The sequence below is a fragment of the Scomber japonicus genome, chromosome 10, assembly GCF_027409825.1.
Source record: "Scomber japonicus isolate fScoJap1 chromosome 10, fScoJap1.pri, whole genome shotgun sequence".
Classification (NCBI taxonomy): Eukaryota; Metazoa; Chordata; class Actinopteri; order Scombriformes; family Scombridae; genus Scomber; species Scomber japonicus.
Genome location: NC_070587.1, coordinates 6,992,251 through 7,012,895, shown reverse-complemented (window position 1 = coordinate 7,012,895; position 20,645 = coordinate 6,992,251). Strand labels below are relative to the sequence as shown.

The 20,645-nt window shown below is 39.4% G+C and overlaps 4 protein-coding genes across 5 annotated transcripts; 3 read left to right on the top strand and 1 right to left on the bottom strand.

The window, feature by feature from the left end:
• Nucleotides 1-1,137: 1,137 nt before the first annotated feature.
• Nucleotides 1,138-2,610, bottom strand: LOC128366546 (apolipoprotein A-IV-like). 2 transcript variants are annotated; one of them, XM_053327283.1, is made up of 4 exons: nucleotides 2,519-2,610; nucleotides 2,359-2,410; nucleotides 2,061-2,211; nucleotides 1,138-1,956 (listed from the first exon to the last, which is right to left on the bottom strand). In XM_053327283.1, the coding sequence occupies exons 2-4, from the start codon at nucleotides 2,396-2,398 to the stop codon at nucleotides 1,380-1,382; spliced, it is 768 nt and encodes a 255-aa protein (XP_053183258.1). In that variant the 5' UTR covers nucleotides 2,399-2,410; nucleotides 2,519-2,610; the 3' UTR covers nucleotides 1,138-1,379. The 2 variants fall into 2 exon arrangements, with proteins under 2 accessions (XP_053183258.1, XP_053183257.1); XM_053327282.1 differs by lacking the exon at nucleotides 2,519-2,610 and having other exon boundaries at nucleotides 2,359-2,458.
• A 1,943-nt stretch (nucleotides 2,611-4,553) lies between these two features.
• LOC128366547 (apolipoprotein A-IV-like) lies at nucleotides 4,554-5,962 on the top strand. The gene is made up of 4 exons (XM_053327284.1): nucleotides 4,554-4,602; nucleotides 4,707-4,752; nucleotides 4,900-5,050; nucleotides 5,184-5,962. Exons 2-4 carry the CDS (start codon nucleotides 4,713-4,715, stop codon nucleotides 5,758-5,760), a joined length of 768 nt encoding a protein of 255 aa, XP_053183259.1. The 5' UTR covers nucleotides 4,554-4,602; nucleotides 4,707-4,712; the 3' UTR covers nucleotides 5,761-5,962.
• A 4,439-nt stretch (nucleotides 5,963-10,401) lies between these two features.
• apoeb (apolipoprotein Eb) lies at nucleotides 10,402-12,458 on the top strand. Its single transcript, XM_053327280.1, has 5 exons — nucleotides 10,402-10,536; nucleotides 10,819-10,882; nucleotides 10,976-11,129; nucleotides 11,327-11,614; nucleotides 11,706-12,458. Exons 2-5 carry the CDS (start codon nucleotides 10,840-10,842, stop codon nucleotides 12,049-12,051), a joined length of 831 nt encoding a protein of 276 aa, XP_053183255.1. The 5' UTR covers nucleotides 10,402-10,536; nucleotides 10,819-10,839; the 3' UTR covers nucleotides 12,052-12,458.
• Nucleotides 12,459-15,674: 3,216 nt separating this feature from the next.
• Nucleotides 15,675-18,762, top strand: apoc1 (apolipoprotein C-I). Its single transcript, XM_053326919.1, has 5 exons — nucleotides 15,675-15,830; nucleotides 17,230-17,393; nucleotides 17,904-17,971; nucleotides 18,063-18,198; nucleotides 18,333-18,762. Exons 1-5 carry the CDS (start codon nucleotides 15,675-15,677, stop codon nucleotides 18,391-18,393), a joined length of 585 nt encoding a protein of 194 aa, XP_053182894.1. The 3' UTR covers nucleotides 18,394-18,762.
• The last annotated feature ends 1,883 nt before the right edge of the window (nucleotides 18,763-20,645 follow it).

Here is a 20,645-nt window from a genome sequence, read left to right as displayed (position 1 = left end):
ACGATGCCCTTTTACTGTCTTGACTGATAATGCAGTGTGAACAGTGTGAATAATGAATAGTCCTTCTCTGTGTGTGAGATCAGGTTTGCATTTGTAGTCTCTCTGAGCTTTGCTGTCATTTGATTAGTTTGTGTCTCACTGATTGTAGAACCTTAAAATTCAGTAGTTATATTAAGGGCAGACTGAATTCAAGGAAGTTTCAGATAAAATAAAGTACTGATTTATAACCAACAAACGTATAGATGTATTTGCAAGAATTGTTGATACTCACAAAATAGGTTGTTACTGTTTTGAATCAGAATGGGTTACACACTGTGGCCTTATGCTCTAAGAAGAAAAGTGAATCAGTCAAAAACAAAAGTAATCTGTCAAATCACAGTCCTTCTATCTTCAAATAAGACTAAATGCTTTCAAATTTCTAAATAGGGATTTAACTTGTGAGATATCTCAAGAATGACTCAATACATTTTTTTTCAATGTGGGTTTTGTTATCTCTTTGTTTTGAAGTTACCATGGACCAAATATGCACTGTGGAAGTTGGGTGTGCATGTGAGTGTGTATGCGGTATTGTCATTGGACTCTGACCCTCCACGTTGGATGCTGGCACTGTCACCAGGGGGAGGGTAAAGCTTTGTGTTGTATGTTAAAAAACAATATAGTTGCACAATTGTAGATGTTTTAAATGCACCTGAATTTTAGAGCACCTTTCATTCTACAGTATGTGATATCTAATTAGAAAATTGTCAAAGCCTCTTTCACATCACTTCGGTCATTCATGTTTCTCACAGCAATATCTTGATTTTAGTGTTAAGACCACAGGAGTGCAGTTTCATGACAAGCGTCAACAAGTACAAGAATAAGAATAATAGTGCCTCTGGAGAAACTAGGAGACAAAATTGTGAGAGGAGCCCGGACATGTTAAGACACGGGAGATGAAGTCAAAATACTAGTTTTCTCCTGGGAAAAATACAGCATGTGTCCCATCTGTACCTGTGTGACTTATAATCATCAATCATCCTTCTTTCAGAATGAATATTAAACACACAGTATGCTCTAAAGTGCACCAGGGCTACTGTATAGAAATAGATTTGGAAGGATGGTTAAACAACAGAAAAATACAGAATAAGACTTACCAGATTTATATTTTCTAGATTATTCTATTTATTTCTTTTATAACTTACAGAATTTACAAAAACGTTATAGTTTCCAACTTCACAACACACAATAAAAACAAAGTATATACATGGTTGACAAGTGCAGAGGTTTGCTTTGCAACTGTTGCACTAAGCAATAAATATTATGTTGTTGTCCAGTTTAATTTGCTTTACAGTACAAGGCCAGCATCTTGATACATGATGGAGCATAGTGTAGAAGTTCACTTAGTTGGCGTTGACAAAGGACTGGTAGAGGGACATAAGCTGAGCCTGGAGGTCCTGAGCGTAGGGGTCCAGCTTTTCCCTCAGGTCTTCAGCATATGGGGCAACAATCTGTTTCACCAGACTGGCTCTCTGACTCAGCTCAACCTGGACCTTCTCGGTCATGGGAGCCACACTATCTTGGAAATCTTGCAGGTGCTTGTCCACCTTCTGCCTCAGGTCATCAGTGTAGGGCCCCAACTGAGCTTGCAGGTCCTTCACACTCTGCTCCAGGCTGATCTTCAGCTCCTCACTCCTCTGCATCAGGGTGGTTTTCAGAGCATCGGAGTCCATGGAGTCTGCGTAGGGGGCGAGCTCCTGTTTCAGCTGCTCCACCCTCTGCTGGATCTGGGCCTTCATGTCCTCTGTGTAAGGTTCCAGCTTTCCCCTGACAGTGCTCAGTTCCTGGGTCAGCACATTTCTGAGAACATCAGCTTCTGCGGTGATCTTGGTCATCAGGTCCTGGGCTGCAGGGGGAAGCTGCTCCTGCAGAGTGACTGCATATTTGTTGGCTATGTCAGCACTCTCTGCTAGGCGGGCACTAGAAAACAGAAAAATATGATCAGAAATTTGTGTAATACCATACAAATCCCAAACATGTGACACATGTCAGACACCCCTGGCACTGTATGTCACAAAACTTACTTGATTTCCTCTCCAAGCTGTGACTTCCTGATCATATGGAGGGTGTCATCAGCTGTCTCAGTGGCCTTGGCAATGTAGTCCCAGAAAGCATCAGTCAGCACTTCCATCTGTGGCTTGGGTGCATCAGCATAGAAGAGGTTGGCATGACAGCCTATTGGATGGAGACAAGAACACTTTCAGAGCAGTTCAGTATATTTTACTTGCTTTTAGCTGCTGAGCCCATACTATGATTTCTGCTTGTTGACTTAGCTATACTGAAATGTTGCTTAAAGGTAAAAACCAGGAGCTTGCAACTTACCAGACAACACTGCAACGGCTAGTATCACGAACACCTTCATGACTGTGTCTTGCTGAAAAACAATTATGATATAGTTAATTTTCAAACTGCAGTAACACTGTTAAAACATTAAAATTTTCCTCTCAATGCTGTCATTTAAATGTTGTAGTGAAATTCTCACCTGTTTTTAGCTTTAGTATCTCTCAGTGTTTAGCGGGTTTGTGAGTGTGTTCTGCGAGCGTTTCATGTATATATACCAAAGACAGGTGACAGTTGTAATCAAGAGCCAAAGTCCAGGAGTCCCTGCCAAGTTGTCATGACAGTTCTCTTCCTGTTTCTGCTGCTTCTCCTGACTACAATCACATGACTGCTGAAGCTACAACACAGACAATCTTTGAAGTACAGTGAAGTTATGTGGCTTTTAGGAATATCTAACAACACAAATGATCTTATTATCTTGGGAAGCACTGCAGTAGTTATCCCAAAATGACAACTCCTAACCCCTCTCAACAAAAGCATTTAGGATACAGCAATTAACTATCCACGTAGTTCAGGTCTAACCTCCAGATAACTCTAGATAACCCTGGTATGCTCACACTGGTGGACTTTGTATTAGGGTCAAGCAACGTGAATTAAATAGCACGAGGCGCAAAAATGATTTCTTTTTTTGAATTTGATTGACCCAGCAGGTACAATTTGTATTAATGGTGTAATTTTTGCCAAACCACTTTTGCAAAAGTACATTTTCCAACTGGTTGTCAAAATAGCACTGTATTTACTTGATAGATAAATTGCAAGCTTATGTGCTGGAACTCATGACAAATGCTAGGAGTTAAGCTAGAGAAATAATAAGGTGGGAAAATAACTTTTTAAAAGCATATCATGTTGCCACTTTCTGTTTGAGAAGCAAGCATAAAGAGATAACTGCTTCAGAGGTAAGAGTTAGAAGATGAGTTTTTTTTCTTGAATTAACACAAATCTAGCACAGAGGGACTAATACAACAGTGCATCTACTTATGAAACATCTCAATATATCAGATGCTGCATTCTGTTGAAAAAGTGTATATTATATTATTCTGCTCAGGAAAAACTGCTCACTTAAATCCTATAATAGCAGGATGTGAAGAAATAAAGACTTTCAGGCTACACACAACCTGGACAAACTAACAGTGAAGAGATCTTACTCCATTTAATTACAACTGTGATACAGTAAACATGAAAATCATGATAATAACATCATAATAATCCTATATGTAGGTCTATGTATCTCTGTGTGTCACATTTTATTTTTTTCTCATTCAAAGAGTCCTCTACCTAAAGTCATTTTAATGTAAGTGACGGGGTCCACAGATCCACAGTCCTTGTTCAGCAAACACTTTACATCTAAAGCTCAGCTGAGGCTAAACAAGGCTTCAGCAGTCTGACTTTGCCAAATCAAACGGATGCTGCACTGGAAGGAAATACTTTAAAAAAAGAAACAAGAAGAAGAAGGAGATAATATCTCAGAAGGACAGATGAGTCTAAATCATTTCAACAAAATGTGAAAAAGAGGTAAAAGAAAACAATAACAACTTGAAAGATAGCACATTTTTCTAAAATGCTGCTCCTTAAAAGTGGTTCATAAGAAATGACCTATGGTATGTCTGGTGTGAAACAGGAGCTACTTTGTTCATAGGTTGACAGTGCCTGAGTCTGCAAACCTTTGGCCAGAACGTTGGCATGAACGTTGGAAACTACAGCTATGAGTTTCTGTGACGTTAGCTGGCAGAATGTCAAACTAATAGAGACAATAAAACACCTACTGTATGTGTAATCAAAGTCAGACATCAAAGTATTTAAAAAGAGAGGTTCTGTCTGTCTTGGCAGAGATTTATCTGTCACTAGGAAAAGCCAAATGATTATCGACGGACCTTTGAGGACAAAGTTCATTTAAGGTTAAAAAAATTGATTTTGTATCATTCTCACAAATACATAAATATTTAGGTTATTATATAAATCATATTATTCAGCAATAATCACAATTCCAAATAAAAATGTGTATCTGGCAGATGATAAACTGGTTTTTGAAGCTGCAGAAATTGGGTTATTGGCTCAGTGTGTGGTGTAAGACGTCAGTGGGGATAGCAGGGTGAGGCTGGGTGACAGCAAGGCACTCTCACATGGACTTTGGCATCATTACTGCCTCGCTTCCTATATAAGCTGCAAAACCTCACCAGCTGACCACAAGCATTGTCAGTGGACTTGCAGATACACTCACAAACTCAGGTAAGGGGGAGAAATAAGACAAACTGTCTTCATATAACAACTGAGCTTTTCACTACAGAAAAATTGCTTGGTGCTTTGCTAACCAGCTGTGTATCTTGTAACAGGTAGCCATGAAGGTCCTTGTTGTGCTGGTCCTAGCTGTTTTCAGTGGTGAGTATGATGGAAAAATATTGATATTCGTTTATAAAGTTTGGACCGTGAGAATCTTATGTTCGATTAAATGTCTTATTACAGGCTGTTATGCATGGCCAAAAAATCAGAACTGCTCTGAAAGTGTTATTGTCTCCATTCCAACAGGCTGTCAGGCCAACCTCTTCTATGCTGATGCACCCAAGCCACAGCTGGAAGTGCTGAATGATGCTTTCTGGGACTATGTTGCCAAGGCCACTGAGACAGCTGATGACACCCTCCAGATGATCAGGAAGTCACAGTTTGGACAGGATGTCAGGTAGGTCATACAAGATTTGTGACAATAGCTGAAATGAGAATGATAGAAAATGTATAGTGATAACTCACATGTAATTCCTCTTTACTAGAAGATGAACTTAAGACTTGGTCTCATTGTCCTCTCTCTTGTCTAGTGCCCGTTTGACAGATAGCACCGAGCTTGCCACCAAGTACGCAGTCTCTCTGCAAGGGCAGCTTCACCCTGCAGCCCAGGACCTCATCACTAAGGTCACCACAGAAGCTGATGTGCTGAAAGAGCGTATGATCGAGGAACTGAGCACTGTCAAGGGAAAGCTGGAGCCTTTCACCGAGGACATGAAGGCCCAGATCCAGCAGAGAGTGGAGCAGCTGAAACAGGAGCTCGCCCCCTATGTAGACACTGTGGACACTGAGGCACTGAGAACCACCCTGATGCAGAGGAGTGAGGAGCTGAGGACCAACCTGGAGCAGACTGTGACGGACCTGCAGACTCAGCTGGGGCCCTACACTGATGACCTGAAGCAGAAGGTGGACCAACACCTGGAGGACTTCAAGGTGAAGGTGGCCCCTGTGACCGAGAGGGTCCAGAGTGAGCTGACTCAGAGAGCCCAGCAGGTGAAAGATATGGCTGCCCCCTACGTTGATGAGCTGAGAACAAAGCTGGACCCCTATGCCCAGGACCTCCAGACCCAGCTCATGTCCCTCTATGAGTCCTTCGTGAAAGCCAACTAAGCCAACCTCCACTTCCTGTTAAACACAAAAAAACTGAACAAAGGAACGTGTTGTTAACATAATGACAACACGAGCTCAACAGTTTTAAAACATGTCTTTAGATATATTTACAGTATGAACAAATAAATAATAAATATTCAGTGTTGGTCTGTGACCAAGTAATGTGTTTTCTTCCTATATTATGGAAATAAAGTAAAAGCAAAAGATACGCTTGTCAGTCTGTTATTGTTACTGTTATTGACAAAGTGAATGTGAAATTATAAATGACTGTTGGTAAGGTTTGAGGATACACAATGTTCTATTTTTTGTTTTTTTGATAAGCAAGGGATTACAATATATCTATCAAATTTAAATTAATACATAAAGGAAAAAAAGAAAAAAATCATTTACACACATCATTACCTAAATGTGGACACTACAAACATATACATTTAAATATACCTAAATTAGCTTTAAAACAAGTATGTCTCAATATATAGCCTACAGTTTTTAGTTTTTTAAAAACTTGTTTTACAAAGTAAATGTCTCATACTGTACATGAACAGAGGAGAAACACAGGTTTTGCTGTTGGATGTTGTTTTTCATGCTTGAGGGCCATCTGGTGAACATACAGAGTCATTTCATATGTATAATATACTGATGCAGAGATGGGAAAGATAGTGGAATTAAAGACTAGAAATTTGCTTTTCGCACTATTCACAGTCACAAGCAAGCAAGAAATCTTTCATTTAGCTTCACATAAAAGTGTGTGGAGAACACAGTCTTGTTTGTTCAGTGTCTGGTTGCAAAATCTCGCCCCCCTGCCACGCCTCTGTAAGATTCAGTTGTGGGTCCTGGACAGGGCATGTTCAGTTTTGCTCCTGCAAGTCTGGAAGTTCATAAACACATCCTGCTTCCACCTTATTTTTTAGTTTTCCTTTTGTGCCTCTGTCCCTGCTGCCAGATTGCTCCCACGCTGTCTTACCCAGTGGCAAACAACATTCCTCTGTTCTACCCCCAGCTGTCACAGGCTCGAAATACCGTTAACCCTCCAAGCACACACACAGCCCTGTCTGCTTTCTTATCATGTCTGATTATGTAAAGGTTTTTAGTTGTATCCAGAATCTGCACGTTTTAAAATTTGCTAATTTTGCTAATTGTTAATATGTAGGCATTTCCCCATCAGACATTACAAAAAGACAGTGAAATGAAGAAGAAAAAATGACAATAATCTACTTTTGACAAAAACACAATACAATCTAAGTACAGTGATTTATTAAAACATGAAATTGTTGGAGAAGAAATCTACCAGCACCTCTAAGGCTCTAAATTAACATGTTACATTGTACATTTTAAAAATTTGTACAAAAACCAAAGGTGTACTTTTTAAAAATGTCTGGACAGAATGGGGTTCATTTCCCCCCCGCTTCTAGTCTTTGCTTTGCGCTAAGCTAACCATTAGATTTACAGTTGCTTGAATGGTACCAATCTACTCATCTAACTCTCAGCAAGACAGCGAATACATGTATTTCAATATTTTGTCTCACCAAACTAAGTTTATGCACAGCTTTAATTGTTTAGCAGATACTTAGCCTAAAAGAATACTGTTAGCTTGTCCTCTCACTCTGAGCATAGTGATACAAAATGCAGGAATCTGATTCAAGGTTACTTAAGTTGATGAATACACGCTGACTTCTGCATTCATAAAACCTGCAACCTCTTTATACAGAAAGAATAAACTTCGCTGCACTCAGGCATTTGGCTCTGTCAACACACATCCCCATCAGCTGATAACCACCCTGACTCAGAACCAGGTGATAGGGGATATGCTGTAGGAAAAATACTAAATTTTGAGCTTGAACATCCAGTTCAACAGCTCTTAACCCACAGACGTTAACTGCAGTAACCTTGCTGACTCAACTAAAGTGGTGACCGGAGGGATGAGATCATTCAGACTTAACCAAGAAAGTTTCTTTAAACCAGGAGAAAAACATCACCAGGCTGGGGTTACTTGAGTTCACACAATGCAAAGATGCCTTTCCACACACTTTCTCCTAATACACTTTAGACATAAAAGGAGAAGCAGATGTAGTTAAGATGACAATGACAGATATTGTACTGTATTACCTCATGGTTCCTCTTTATTGTCTCTGTTTCATTTCTCCATGTGCCTTCTGTCTCTTTTGTCCTGATGGCCATGCAACAGAAAGAAAGGTTTGTGTGCTCAGGTACAAAACCTCCAACATATTCTAGAAATCTGAAATCAGGTCGATTAAGGGCCCTCCTAAATAATGTGCAAACACTGACATTGTGTTAAATGTAATGATTTAATCAGATCTTGTCTTTGTGTATTTGAACTGGACTGGAGTTCTTATCTAGCTGAACATACAGTATCTTTCTCTGTGTGACACACCTTCTGTACTGTCACATACTATAGTGTTGGTATACCAAGGTCAAAGGTCTTTGATATTATTTTAACAGAAATGTGAGACCTAATATACTGAGTTAAAATTGGACATTTTATTAACATTTTCATTTCATTGATGACAAAAGAAAATAAATCATTTCAGGTAGATGAATTTTGCTATGTCCAGTCTTCCAATCACTGAACATATAGTTGACAGTTATCACACACTAATGTTATCATGTTCTCACACTAATTACTTGACCATGCCAACCCATTCAAACTTTGTTCCTGTGTAAAGTTGGTTTTCTGAGAAAGTTACAGAGCAGAGGAATTGTCCTAAAGGGCAATGGTCATTACACATGGACAGATGGAAAACTTGATAGAGAAAAAAAAAGTCTTGAGATTGATCATAAATAATAATAGCAAAGCATGCACTGCTTTGTGATTTGTAAATATACTGTGTTTAAAAAAAAGTCAGCTTCTGGTTCATTTTATCACCAAAAATAAGAAAACATAACTTGTAGAGTATAAGAGGGTAACTGTGCAGTAAAGAGTACAGTAGACTGCTTACAGAAGCTTTATTTAATTCCTACACAACATGATAACTACACCTACAGTAATTTAAGTGGGCTGATGCATTAACAAAATAGCACTACACCAATTATTTCCTCACTTGTCATGAATCCTGACATGCTTCTACAAGTAAGATAACGTAACAGTTTTGCTTACTGCTTATCCATTAACTTTTGCTACGTTTTTAGAGTTGGCATCAGTTATGGCTGAGGTGTTAAAGCATTTGTTGATGATAGGAAAGCATGTGTTATTTGCCAGTGGATCCTTTACCCTTCATGGTAACAGAACAACACGCTTGTCTTATTGAGATGCAGGTCCCAACAAAATTTATCCCCCAGGGTTCATGATTGTTGTTTTGCCACTAAACAAATATTTCTTGCACAATAGGCTGAAGAAAAAAACTTCTGCTCTTACGGCATTAAACTTTTCGTCTCCTTTGCCAATTTCAAAATCCTGGAAGTTTCTGTCATCCGTGAAAAGCAGCAAATGTCAATTATAACATAAAAACAGATGTGAATGAGTTTTTTCCTCTGAGTTTTCTGTATTATTTACTTTTGTTGTTCAGAACCGTACAGCTATAGTTACACCGTTATTTAATAGTTTATGTTCTCTCTATTTTACCATCTAATCCTTCTTTTGTTCAGTGGGCTTGCCATACTTGAATGTCCCCAAGCTCTAACATGCCCATGTTGTCGGGTTGCCTCATCTGTTCTTGCATGCACTTTCAAGTAATTTATAACTTTAATTCATGAAGCTAAATCTGTGACACAAGTATACAGAAAATGCAAGTTGGTGCTGATAATTTAGACACAGAAAATCACATTTTGCTACACTTACAATAGGTAATCATGCAAAGGTGCCATGTCGCATGTCCGTCTGGGGTGGATAGGTGTCAATTGAGCATTTAAATTGAAATGCTCATGTGAAAAGGCTAATTTACATCCTGGAGCCAGGATGACTCATATTCAAATGAGACCACTTGGTGGTATTGATCAGAGAAAAGCCTGCAAAGTTGTGGTCATTTAACACCAAACCTGTAAAAATCAGCAGTGTTTGATCTATTCAAGTCTGTTACTAGAGTAAAAGTAGCAATGCCATCAGAGTAAAGGGTTATGAAAGAAAACATAATGTACTTTATTTCACTGGTTACATGTTGGTATATTTTTTGAAGTGTTTTTGGGTCGATGTGTGGATGAATCTGTAATAACTTGTTAGATAGTAACATTTTTCGTGCAAACCCTTAATCTAAGTCACTATCAGACTAAACACTACAATGTTTCTCACTTAGATGTAGTGGAGTGTATGCAGTGGTGGAATTTAACAAAATGCATTCACTGAAATACTGTTACTTTAAACTAAGATGTGAATAAAGCAGTATATGACTGAAATACTCAAATACCTCAAAAGTGTCTTGAGAAAATGTATTTTATTGCGTCTTTTTACCTCTGGCCGTGACACATGAACGGTTTATTGCTGTGCAAAGTTTGTCACTGTAATTATACAAACAAAATAAAAAGAGAACTTATTCTCTGGACACTGGATGTGAAACTTTTACCCCGTTATTCACGCTGACTGCCAGATTGCTCAATCATCCCTTTAATACAGTACAAACCGGTGAGAACTTCGATCGTGGTGTTGGTGACACGTTGCGTGGAAGAAACAAGATCTGTACAGACAAATCATCAGCACCACGTGAACGTGTACGTGCACGAGCAAGCACTTCCCCCAGTAGCACGCGCAGCGGCAGCAGCCTCCTGGGACTGTATAAAAGCCCTCAGTCACATTTCAGGGAGCACGGAAGAAGCTCAACCTCTCAGGTGAGTGAAAGGACAACATGCAGAGATAACTTCTACAAGCTTTGTTCAGTACTTCGTATTTAATGCCAGAACATGGCTATTACTTTCTGCTAATATGTTCGATGTAAATGCTGAAACTTAAAAATTGTAGTTTTTAAAAAGTAACACTTTAATTCCCCTTTGGGATTATTAAGATACTGTGTCTAGGTTTTTAAGATATTACAAAATGCAATTTTTTTTACCTTGTTGAATTGAAAAAATTTGCCAGATCTGTTTTTGACCTTTTTTGCAATTATTTCACAGGTGTCTGTCTGTCCAACAACCATGAAGGCCGTAGCTCTGATCCTCGCTCTGGCAGTCATCACTGGTAGGTGCACTCCTGGTCTAGGAGCAAAACATAATGTTTTATTGCATGTGTGCATGTATATTTATCCATGCTTTCTACATGTGCCCATAATAGGCTGCAATGCCCGTGCAGTGCGCCAGGCAGATGCCACCGTAAACCGCTGGGAGGAATCTGTGGATCGTTTCTGGCAGTATGTCTCTGAGCTGAACCAACAAGCCGATGGAGTTGTGCAGACCCTTAAGACCTCTCAGCTCACCAGAGAGCTAGAGTAAGTGAATCTAAGTGCTTGGGAGATGGCTACTCCTACACATCTTTCTCTCCTATTTTCTGTACACTCAATATTCTCCCATTGCCCTTTCTTTTTTCACTCATTTCTATTTACCCTTATTTACAAAACTTCTATCTATCTGAAATATCATCCTAACACTCATGCTTGACTATCTTCTAATGTTCTTCTGCATGTAGCACTCTGATTACTGACACCATGGCAGAGCTGACAGCATACAAAGAGGAAATTCAGACCAAGGTCGGCCCTTATGCTGAGACCTCCACTGGCCAGCTGTCCGAGGACCTGCAGCTTCTGGCCACCAAACTGCAGAAGGACATGGTGGATGCCAAGGAGCGCAGCACTGAGTATCTGGGTGAGCTCAAGACCATGATGGAGCAGAACTCTGATGATGTCCGCAACCGCATCAGCACCTACACCCACAAGCTGAAGAAACGCCTGAACAAGGACACCGAGGAGATCCGCAAGTAAGTTGGGTGGAACCATACAGACTTTTAACTCTTTCTAGTCTTTGTCAGTGTGAAATCTAAATATCTTCTTCTTCTTCTTCACCACAAGCACTGTGGCCACCTACCTGGGTGAGCTCCAGTCCCGCACCTCCCAGAATCTGGATGCTGTGAAGGACCATGTTGAGCCCTACGTCCAGCAGGCCAGTGACACAGCCACCAAGAAGCTGGGTGACATCTCTACCATTCTGAGGAGCCAGGCTGAGGGTCTGGGCCAGCAGCTGGAGACCCAGGCTGAGGGCCTCAAGACCCAACTGGAGTCCACTGCCCAGGACCTGCGCACCTCCCTGGAAGGCAAGATCGACGAGCTGACCGAGCTGTTGTCCCCCTACGCCACACAGATCCGTGAGCAGGTTGAGGGCATCATTGAAAAGGTCAAGGAGACCGCCTCCGCCTAAAGACTTTTTTAAGGGTTTTAGATGGTTGGTGGTTCACTGTTTGTCATAGAAGGAGAGAGGTGTAAACCGCTGATTTCTTAATACCCTGGAAAAGAGGGGGGAAGTGGGGGTTGAGAGTTACTGACAATATCTTCATATGGGTGGTCTAGTGTTCAGTTTAAGGGAGCTGGTGGGAGGAAGGAGGCAGGGTGAGGTGCATCTTTTACAGAACAGTCAGCAGATAAAATTCTGTTTGAGTTCTCTCTTCTGCATAGTCACCCTTTCTTCTTCTCTTATCGTCTCCCTTGATTACTGAAGACAAAAGCCGCAGCCAATAACAGCCTTTAACACACAAACAACAAAGACAATTATTTGTAATATGCTTCTCTTTTATACTTTTTAATTAACTGCATCTGCTGTCTACACCCCCCAAAGTTTTCCTACATTTTGTTTGGTTGTAAATATAACTGCTGAGTTTGAGCCTCACAGGCAAGAATTTCCAGCCCGCATCATCCCAAAAATGCACCAAACACAAGTGTCTTTCATTTCAATAAATGCACTGAATGATGTCAAAAGATGGGGGCACACACAGTAATGTGTCTGCTGCTTTTTCAAGAAGTGACACTGAACCACTAAAGTGTCCTTCCTGTTTTTATGCTTCACAAAGAAGTGGAATGTCAAATGACTTGATGCAATTATGACAATCAGTGAGTTGTAAAGTGGCCCTTGTGTTTCACATGTCATATGCCGACCATGCTGCTCGCTAAAGTGTGCTGCCTGTGGTTGCAGCTGAACCGTGCTGAGTGAATAAAGAACCTAAAAAAAAATCCTCTGTTTCTACTGTGTGTCTCTGATCAAACATTTAAGAATAATCTATTATTTAAGATGAGGTTCAGTAACAGTAAGAAGTGACTCCACTAAGCTGCTTGTGATGCACTATTACATAAAGGACATTTAGTCTTTTAGCACTGTAGAAATAGTCTAAAATATACTCCAAGAGAATCTAATCTACTTAAAGGCTTTAACAAATATCATGAAATTATCATCTTAAACAACCTCATTGTTTTATGAACTTAAAGCTTCCTAATGTTTAAAAAATATGTTCACCCCTCATGTTCTTTTATTCAGAAGTAATTATATAAGCTTAAGGTGGCTAATTGTATAGTCATTGCAAAGCTAGTGGCCACTTTGACTAACTTTCCACCTCCCCCTTGACACATGCACATGAAAACAGGCCCACCTCTCTGCTGAAGTCTCTTTAACTTTCTTTTCCCACAGCATCTAATTAATCTAAAAGGGTGCTTTATTGCTCCCTCTCTGTACCTGTGCTCCACCTCAACCCTCATTGAATAACCACCCCCCACAACCCTCAACCCACTGTTTCTCCAGTCCAGACTTGTTAAGATCTGCTCTGAGATTCCTTTCTCTTGATCCCAAAAGCATTTGGGAACATTCTGTGCCCCTGACTGAATCCTCTGTATGGTGACCTTCTATCTTCTCTACCTGTATCTTGGCTCTGTTCGAACGATAAGGCATGCATGTATCTTAAAAGAGCTTCATTCATGCAGAAATGTGCCAACATAGAATAGAATATACTTTATTTTCCCCTAGGGGGAATTTGTCATGGACTCAAAGTGCGTAGTGCATGGCAATAGCTGCCTCTACAGATGATACACATAAAATACATATAACAGCTAAAGACATACACATAGGTTACATACACACTCATGACACATCCAATGAAAGATTAAAGCAAACAAAAAACAAAACAAACAAAACACCAAATTATTGCACACTTCCCAGGCCTCAGTGTACAGATCTATTTAAAATTTTGATGGAGATGGGTACAAAAGAGTATTTAAAACGGTTCAATTTACATTTTGGGATTCTGTACCTTCTGCCAGAAGGCAAGAGCTTGTATTCCGTTTAAAGGATGTGGGACGGGTCTGACAATCCCCCCCGCCGTGCCTGCCTGAGTACAGACTGCTCATAGATGGACTGAAGGGAGAGCTTTTCATTACTCCCCATCACCTTCGGAGTCTGTACCAGGCACTGCAACTTAGATTTGGACTGTGTGGAGAGATTGCCGAACCACGCCGTCATCCCATACCTGATGACACTCTCCATCAAAAACATGATGTTCTGATTGACACCAAACACCCTCAGTCTGTGTAAAAAATACAGCCTTTGCTAGAACATACATAATCTACATGATCACTCCAGCTGAAAAGATTATCCAGGTGGATACCCAGACACCTATAAGATGTGACCTGTTTGATCTCCTTGTGCACATATACAGTTTGCAGACAGGAACATGTGTGCCATCAAAACTTGCAGTATGGGAGTCCTGGTAGTACTATGGTGCATATCATCAAATGGCAAAGGTCAGTCTCCCCATGTTTCCTGTCTGTCAGCTTTTAAATAAAGGCAAAAATGTCGAATGAAACTTATGTTCTGTAAGTTGCTTTTGACTTTCCTGAGAGATCTAGGTCTAGAATCTAGGCATTAGAAGTAATATCTTCTTCTTAAGATAAAGTTTTAGTGGCACTAAATGCAAAGGATGTCCAAGATTTTGGATTTACAAAAATAAAAAGGATGTCTAAGATTTTGGATTTACAAAAATAAAAAGGATGTCTAAGATTTTGAGCTTGCTACACATCTGGACCAACCTGAGGGGAAAAGATGGCCATGAATGCCCTTACAAAAGGGTTTTACAAGTTATGCTTATCAAGCACAGCAGGATTTTTTCTTTGAAGTGCAGAGCAGAGGCCAGTAGAGGACACCATTTGTCCCTTGTTCTTCTTCTATCCTCTCCTCTGACCCCTCCACTTGAATCCATGTTGCACAAAGATGCAGCTGTGTTTTCTCTTTAGAAGATTAAGTAAACTACATTTGCCTCATAAAGAAACACACACTGCACTCTTCAAGCACAGAACACACATTTAATTGCAGAACTTGTAACTGCTTAAGAATGTGAAATGAGTATACAATTATAAAATGTGAATTCATGAATTGACAGCTAGAAATGATATGATAGTATTTTTTAACTGGGGAGTCACTGTGGCCCAGAAGTCTAAGACATGTATCATGTCACCACCATGAATTGAATCCGACTGGGGCCTTTGTTGCATGTTATCCCCCTCTCCTTTCTGACTCTCAAGTGTATGCTATCAGAAGGAAAATTCATATACTTGAAACAGTGTTCCTAAATTGTATGTATACAATAACATATAATTTAATGTACATCAATGTGTTTCTGAAAACATTGAAGCTGTCTCATCTCTACAAAACAACCTCATGATGTAATACAAACATGTTTACCATTTTTTATCTTGGTCAAAGGGCATTGCATGTAAAGTGAAAGAATGACTAACTCTATGACTAGATGTTTGTCTCCTATGATATCATTCCTTTTCAGGAAACAGTGTTTATTTCAAAACACCCCCTTTAACAGACAAGTGAAACTCCTTCCTTAAACTGTTGCTACAGGATCAGTCATGGATAATAAAAAACAGAAAAACCACAAGCAGTATGCTAGTTCAGCACTTCTGCTCCGTCTGGTCCTATAGAGTGTCTGCACTCTGAGTACTGCCCAGCAACAACAACCAAAAAGTCCCAGCATACTACCAGGTGCTGGCTAGCCCATGACTGCTAGTAACCCCTCCAAAAACTCCCCTGCAGAGATTTTACCTCCTATTACAACCTCTTCTCCTCTCTTCATCCTTTCCCTCCCCTTCAGTGCTGGCACACAACTTCAGTCCCCACAGGGGCTCTTGGCCAAACACAAAAACAGCATTTTTGTAAGCTTGTTATTGCAAATTGGGAGCACGGAAGATATGCACTTTCACGCCCTATGCCTCCTGCAATTATTCAAGAGGAGCTTATATGCACGCAAGCACAAGCTCATACATAAACCCAGTGGGCACTTCATGACAAAAGAGATGGAGATTAAGTCTTTCAAAAGTAATGTGTAGTCTTGAGTCATGTTAAGGCTCATTTAACTCAATTGTATGCTATTCGCAATAGCCATAGCACCTTATAGGCCAAGCCATCAGCAATAAATGGGCAATTGATCCTTTTGCAGCAAAGTGCTTGGTGTGAAAACAGATTCGTTAAGGAGCGATAAACCCTTCACATCCTCAGACACAGACTTCCTGGCTCTTAGGTCACAGTTGTAAAGAGGGGTAACTGCAGTTCATCAAACTGTACTGTTCTTCTGTTGCTTGCTAACTTACAAGATGGACCACATAGGGCTTTGTCTGACTTACTTCCCTTTTAAGAAGGGGAAGGTCTGGATACAAGAGAAATCAAATGAGGCAATGGAATTTAGTAGAGCAGTAAATGTAAAAATACACCAAAACAGAAAAGGACATTCCAAGAAACGAAGTCTGTATGACAGTGTGTTCTAGTTTTTCTGCTGTCTGTGGCACTTCAGTGACTTCTACCCTATAAACAGTAGTCACAAGGCAACCTTTAGAAAAGCAGGTCTTATAAGTGATCTTGTTTAAACCATTGAAGGATTATTTGGTGAAAAGAAATACACCCAGGCAAAACTGATTAATAATCATCATGATTTTAAGAAAGTGCATCATGCTCACAAACCGGCTGAGGTCAGTCAAATCTGATCATGTATCTAATTCAATCTCAGTACTTAAGTCCAGCTCCTTCAAATTAAAAGCTTGATTGCCCATTGATTACATAAAGTACATGGCCAAGACTTAAGGTCCAAAGGAGCTTCCAAATAATCATATCTATTTGTAACTATGCTATCAGTGCTGAACTATGGCCTTTCTACATTACATCTCACTTAATCAATTGATACCACTGTTACTGAGGGAACAACTCTGACCCCTTACAAAGGCGTAGCCCTCAACTTCATCACTAAGCTTGGCACAATTCTTTATCATTTTGATTTCATTTGACTGTAAATGTGCTGCAGGGACACATTTGTGATATTAATATGATCATCTGTTTAACCCCCCCCCCTCCCCCCCAGCTTCTCAGTGTCATTCATCAACACCCTCCTTTGTAAATGCACATATGTTGGTTGATGACTTTTATCTGGACTCCCCTCATCAGTGTGCTTCATATCATGTCATACAGAGTCTCAGGCATACTGGAACAGATAGGCACATAATTTATTTGCACAGCATGTCTTAATCATGATCTTTATCATACAGTTTAATTACATCGGTGCAGGTCAATAAAGGGGGCAGTGGCACCTCAAGGTCACCACGTGTACATGTTGACTTAAGTCTGGTCCTTTGCGTCACCCTCCTAGATCCCAGCAGGCTTATAAAGAGGGACACACACAAGCGCTCAAACACACTCGATTTTTTTTTCTCCTCTGAGACGAAAACCAGGTATGTTGAACATTTCATTTGCATCACTTAGAGCTAATGTTACAAATACTGTTAAAGACTTTTATTTTACCTGTCCCAGGTAAAATAAAAAACAATGTTATTTAAAAAAAAAAAAAAGTCTTTAAGTTCTCCTTCTTCTTCTATTAAGTTTTGTAATTATCCAAAAGTGTTTTCCCCCTCCAACCTGATGTGAAATGTTAGATTAGGTTACGTTGATTTCATGACAACATCTGGATGCTCAGAGTAGTATGCTATATATGGTTAAAATCATATTATTGTGAAAATTCAGTCACAAAAATGAACTTTTAGTTGTTACTTAATACATTTTAACGATGTGCGTTAAGTTATGTGCGTCGAGGCGAGCTAGGAGGGAGCTGTCCCCTCGCTGTGGTGCTGACGTATGGGGGCGCTAGACAGTTTTTAGAAATCACTTTCTGGTCCCTTACGGTCTGTCTTGGTCGGTAACCGTGGGGGCAAAAAAATCAACCTTTCTCTGTCCTTCCTCCTCAGAACCACAGCAAAGATGAAACTGTACCTTGCCATTGCCGTGCTGATGCTGGCATTCGTCGCTTACACAGGTGGGTCTTGTGTAAACTAAACCTTAAATATTCTGCGCAGCATTGTTTTCTGCCATGTTGTGTAACTCTCTGTCTATGCTCTCACCCGCAGAGGCTCAGGAGGAGACCATCGAGGAGAAGTTCACCAAGTTTGGTCAGCAGATGTCTGAGATGAGCAAGACCTTTGCTGAGAAGGCCAAGACTACCTTTTCAGACATCCACAGCAGCGACTTTGCAGTCTCCACCAAGTAAGTACACACACACACACACACACACACACACACACACACACACACACACACACGTTAAATGAATGCATTTACACATATATTCCCATACACACTCTGACAATAACAATCTGTATTTGTGCTCTCTTTTTCAGATCCTGGCTTGAGGAGCAGTTAGAGAAGCTGAAGACCAAGTTTCAGGAAATCTCCCAGTAGACAAGATGACAAGATATCTGACTACCTACAATCACCCCTACAACCCCCCTCTAACAGCTGACCTCTTCACTTTGACCCTCATATCAGGACGCTGACATGTCACACACACATTGCTCTGCTGACCAGAAAAAATGGTTATGTGTCCTCTTTGTGAAGAGATGTTTTATTTGTAATTTGAGTATTATTGAAGCAATATGAAAAAAGCACAGTGAAGACATTCAAAAATAAAAATGTTTTTTATAAAAATTCTGTGGTACTATACATATTTCTTCATTTAATGCAAATAACTTTTAATTGTACTGAATAAATGAATGGAGATGTCTGTTAAATATGTCTAATACGAATAAATGAAGAGTTCTGGTCTATGAAGGCATGACTTCCATATGTTATATAAGTCACTACAATTAATATAACACAGAATGGGTTTTTAAGCTATTACTGAGTTCTAATGGCTTGCCAAAAATGTGTAATGTATAAGAAAAACTGAAAACAAAACAACTGATGGGTTGAGATGGTTTTACTTCATGATTTTCAAATTTCTTGAAAAATTCCTCAGAGGGGAACCTTCATGGAAGAGAGAGAGTGAGCCCATTGACATTTAATTTAAGTTATTAATTTTGCAAGCTGAAACTGAGAGCAGATATTCATTGCTTTGCATCTCCATATTGAATTACATATAACATATATAACATATTATATTGCATATAAGGAATTAGTATTTATAAACTACATATCAAGCAAAAACCTGAGCATAAACAAATAACTGGAGATCTAAATAAAATAGTTGGTGTTGGATTATTAGTACATACATACAGCCAGAAACATACACAGCCCCTAGTCTTGCAATTTATCAATTTAATATATTTACTCACACAATAAGAGTACAACAAGTATTATATGTAACCAAGGTGTATCTGAATACGCTTCATGGCACAACAAACCTAATCATAATATTTAAATAATCATCTCATATTAATGTGACATTTATCTGTACCACTTCTTTGGGAACAGTTCTTGAGGCCTAAACGGTATTATTACCTTGTAAAAAAAACTAACCAATACTGTGAGTGAATATGAAAGGTCCAGGTGTCTATTTAAGAAATATCTAGTAAAAAGCTTGATCATTTGCTAAATCTCAAAAACATGTATGAAGCAACTAATCACAATGGGGCTGAATGCACCTTAAATATTTTTACTAAATCAATTATTTATATGATGGGCTCCAAAGCTGATCACTGATTGATAATACTTTATTTGTGTCAATAGTTGGTACCAAAGGGCAAGTGCCAACACGTCTGCTTTTCTGACATTTCACAACTCCTGGGCTAAAGTCACTGTTTATGCTGGGTTAATCATCCACCAGATGTCCTAGTTCATTGGGATATGTTTCTGTGAAGAGAACAGAATGACAGAGGTCAGCAGCTGGTCCACAGAGGTCATACACTGTGGAGATTTTGATCAAATTGCACCAGCTGTCTAGGGCTGAAATTAGCTATAAAAATACTTTGATTAATTTGAGATGAAAAAACTGCTCGGTTGGTCATTGTGTGCATCTTCTCAGCTGTTACATTAATAGGACATATGGTACATGACTATAAAAGTTTTGAAAAATAGATTTCCTGATGCAACCAAATTTAGTCTTGTCTGCAGCAACTTAAATTCTTAAAAGGAAAAAGAGGAAAGAGCTTCATCATTCTCAAGCATTATACAGTACATGCAAACACACTGGTCATATTTAACCTTTCACACAGTTTTTGGAAACTATAAATAATACTTTAATTTCGAACATGACTTTACAATTAGTCTATAAATTATATACATGCACAATTTTTGTATTAATTAATGCATATATTTTATAATAAATACAACTTTTCTGATCTATAAAGGGAAGGTGACAAGATGTCAGGGCCACACACACATTTTTAACTCTGTAGCACAGTTCAAACCCTGACACACAATTTAAAAACAAAGCAAAATCTTGATCCCATCTGTTTGGACAGCTGTGAGATCAGGTTTGTAAGTGCAATATAGTTATGAACTGTAATCTCAGCATTAGTGCTTAGGTTCCTATTCATAAGAAATAGCAAGCACTGAGTACTGACCTCAATTTTTGTGCACAAGCCTGAAAGTAATGTAGCTGAAATAAGAAGGCAACTAATCTTCAGCCCTTTCCATTATAGCCATAACCCTGGACTCATTTAAAAGGCATTTTTTAAATTTAACAAGCAAAAAGTCAGTCTGAGTATCAGTGA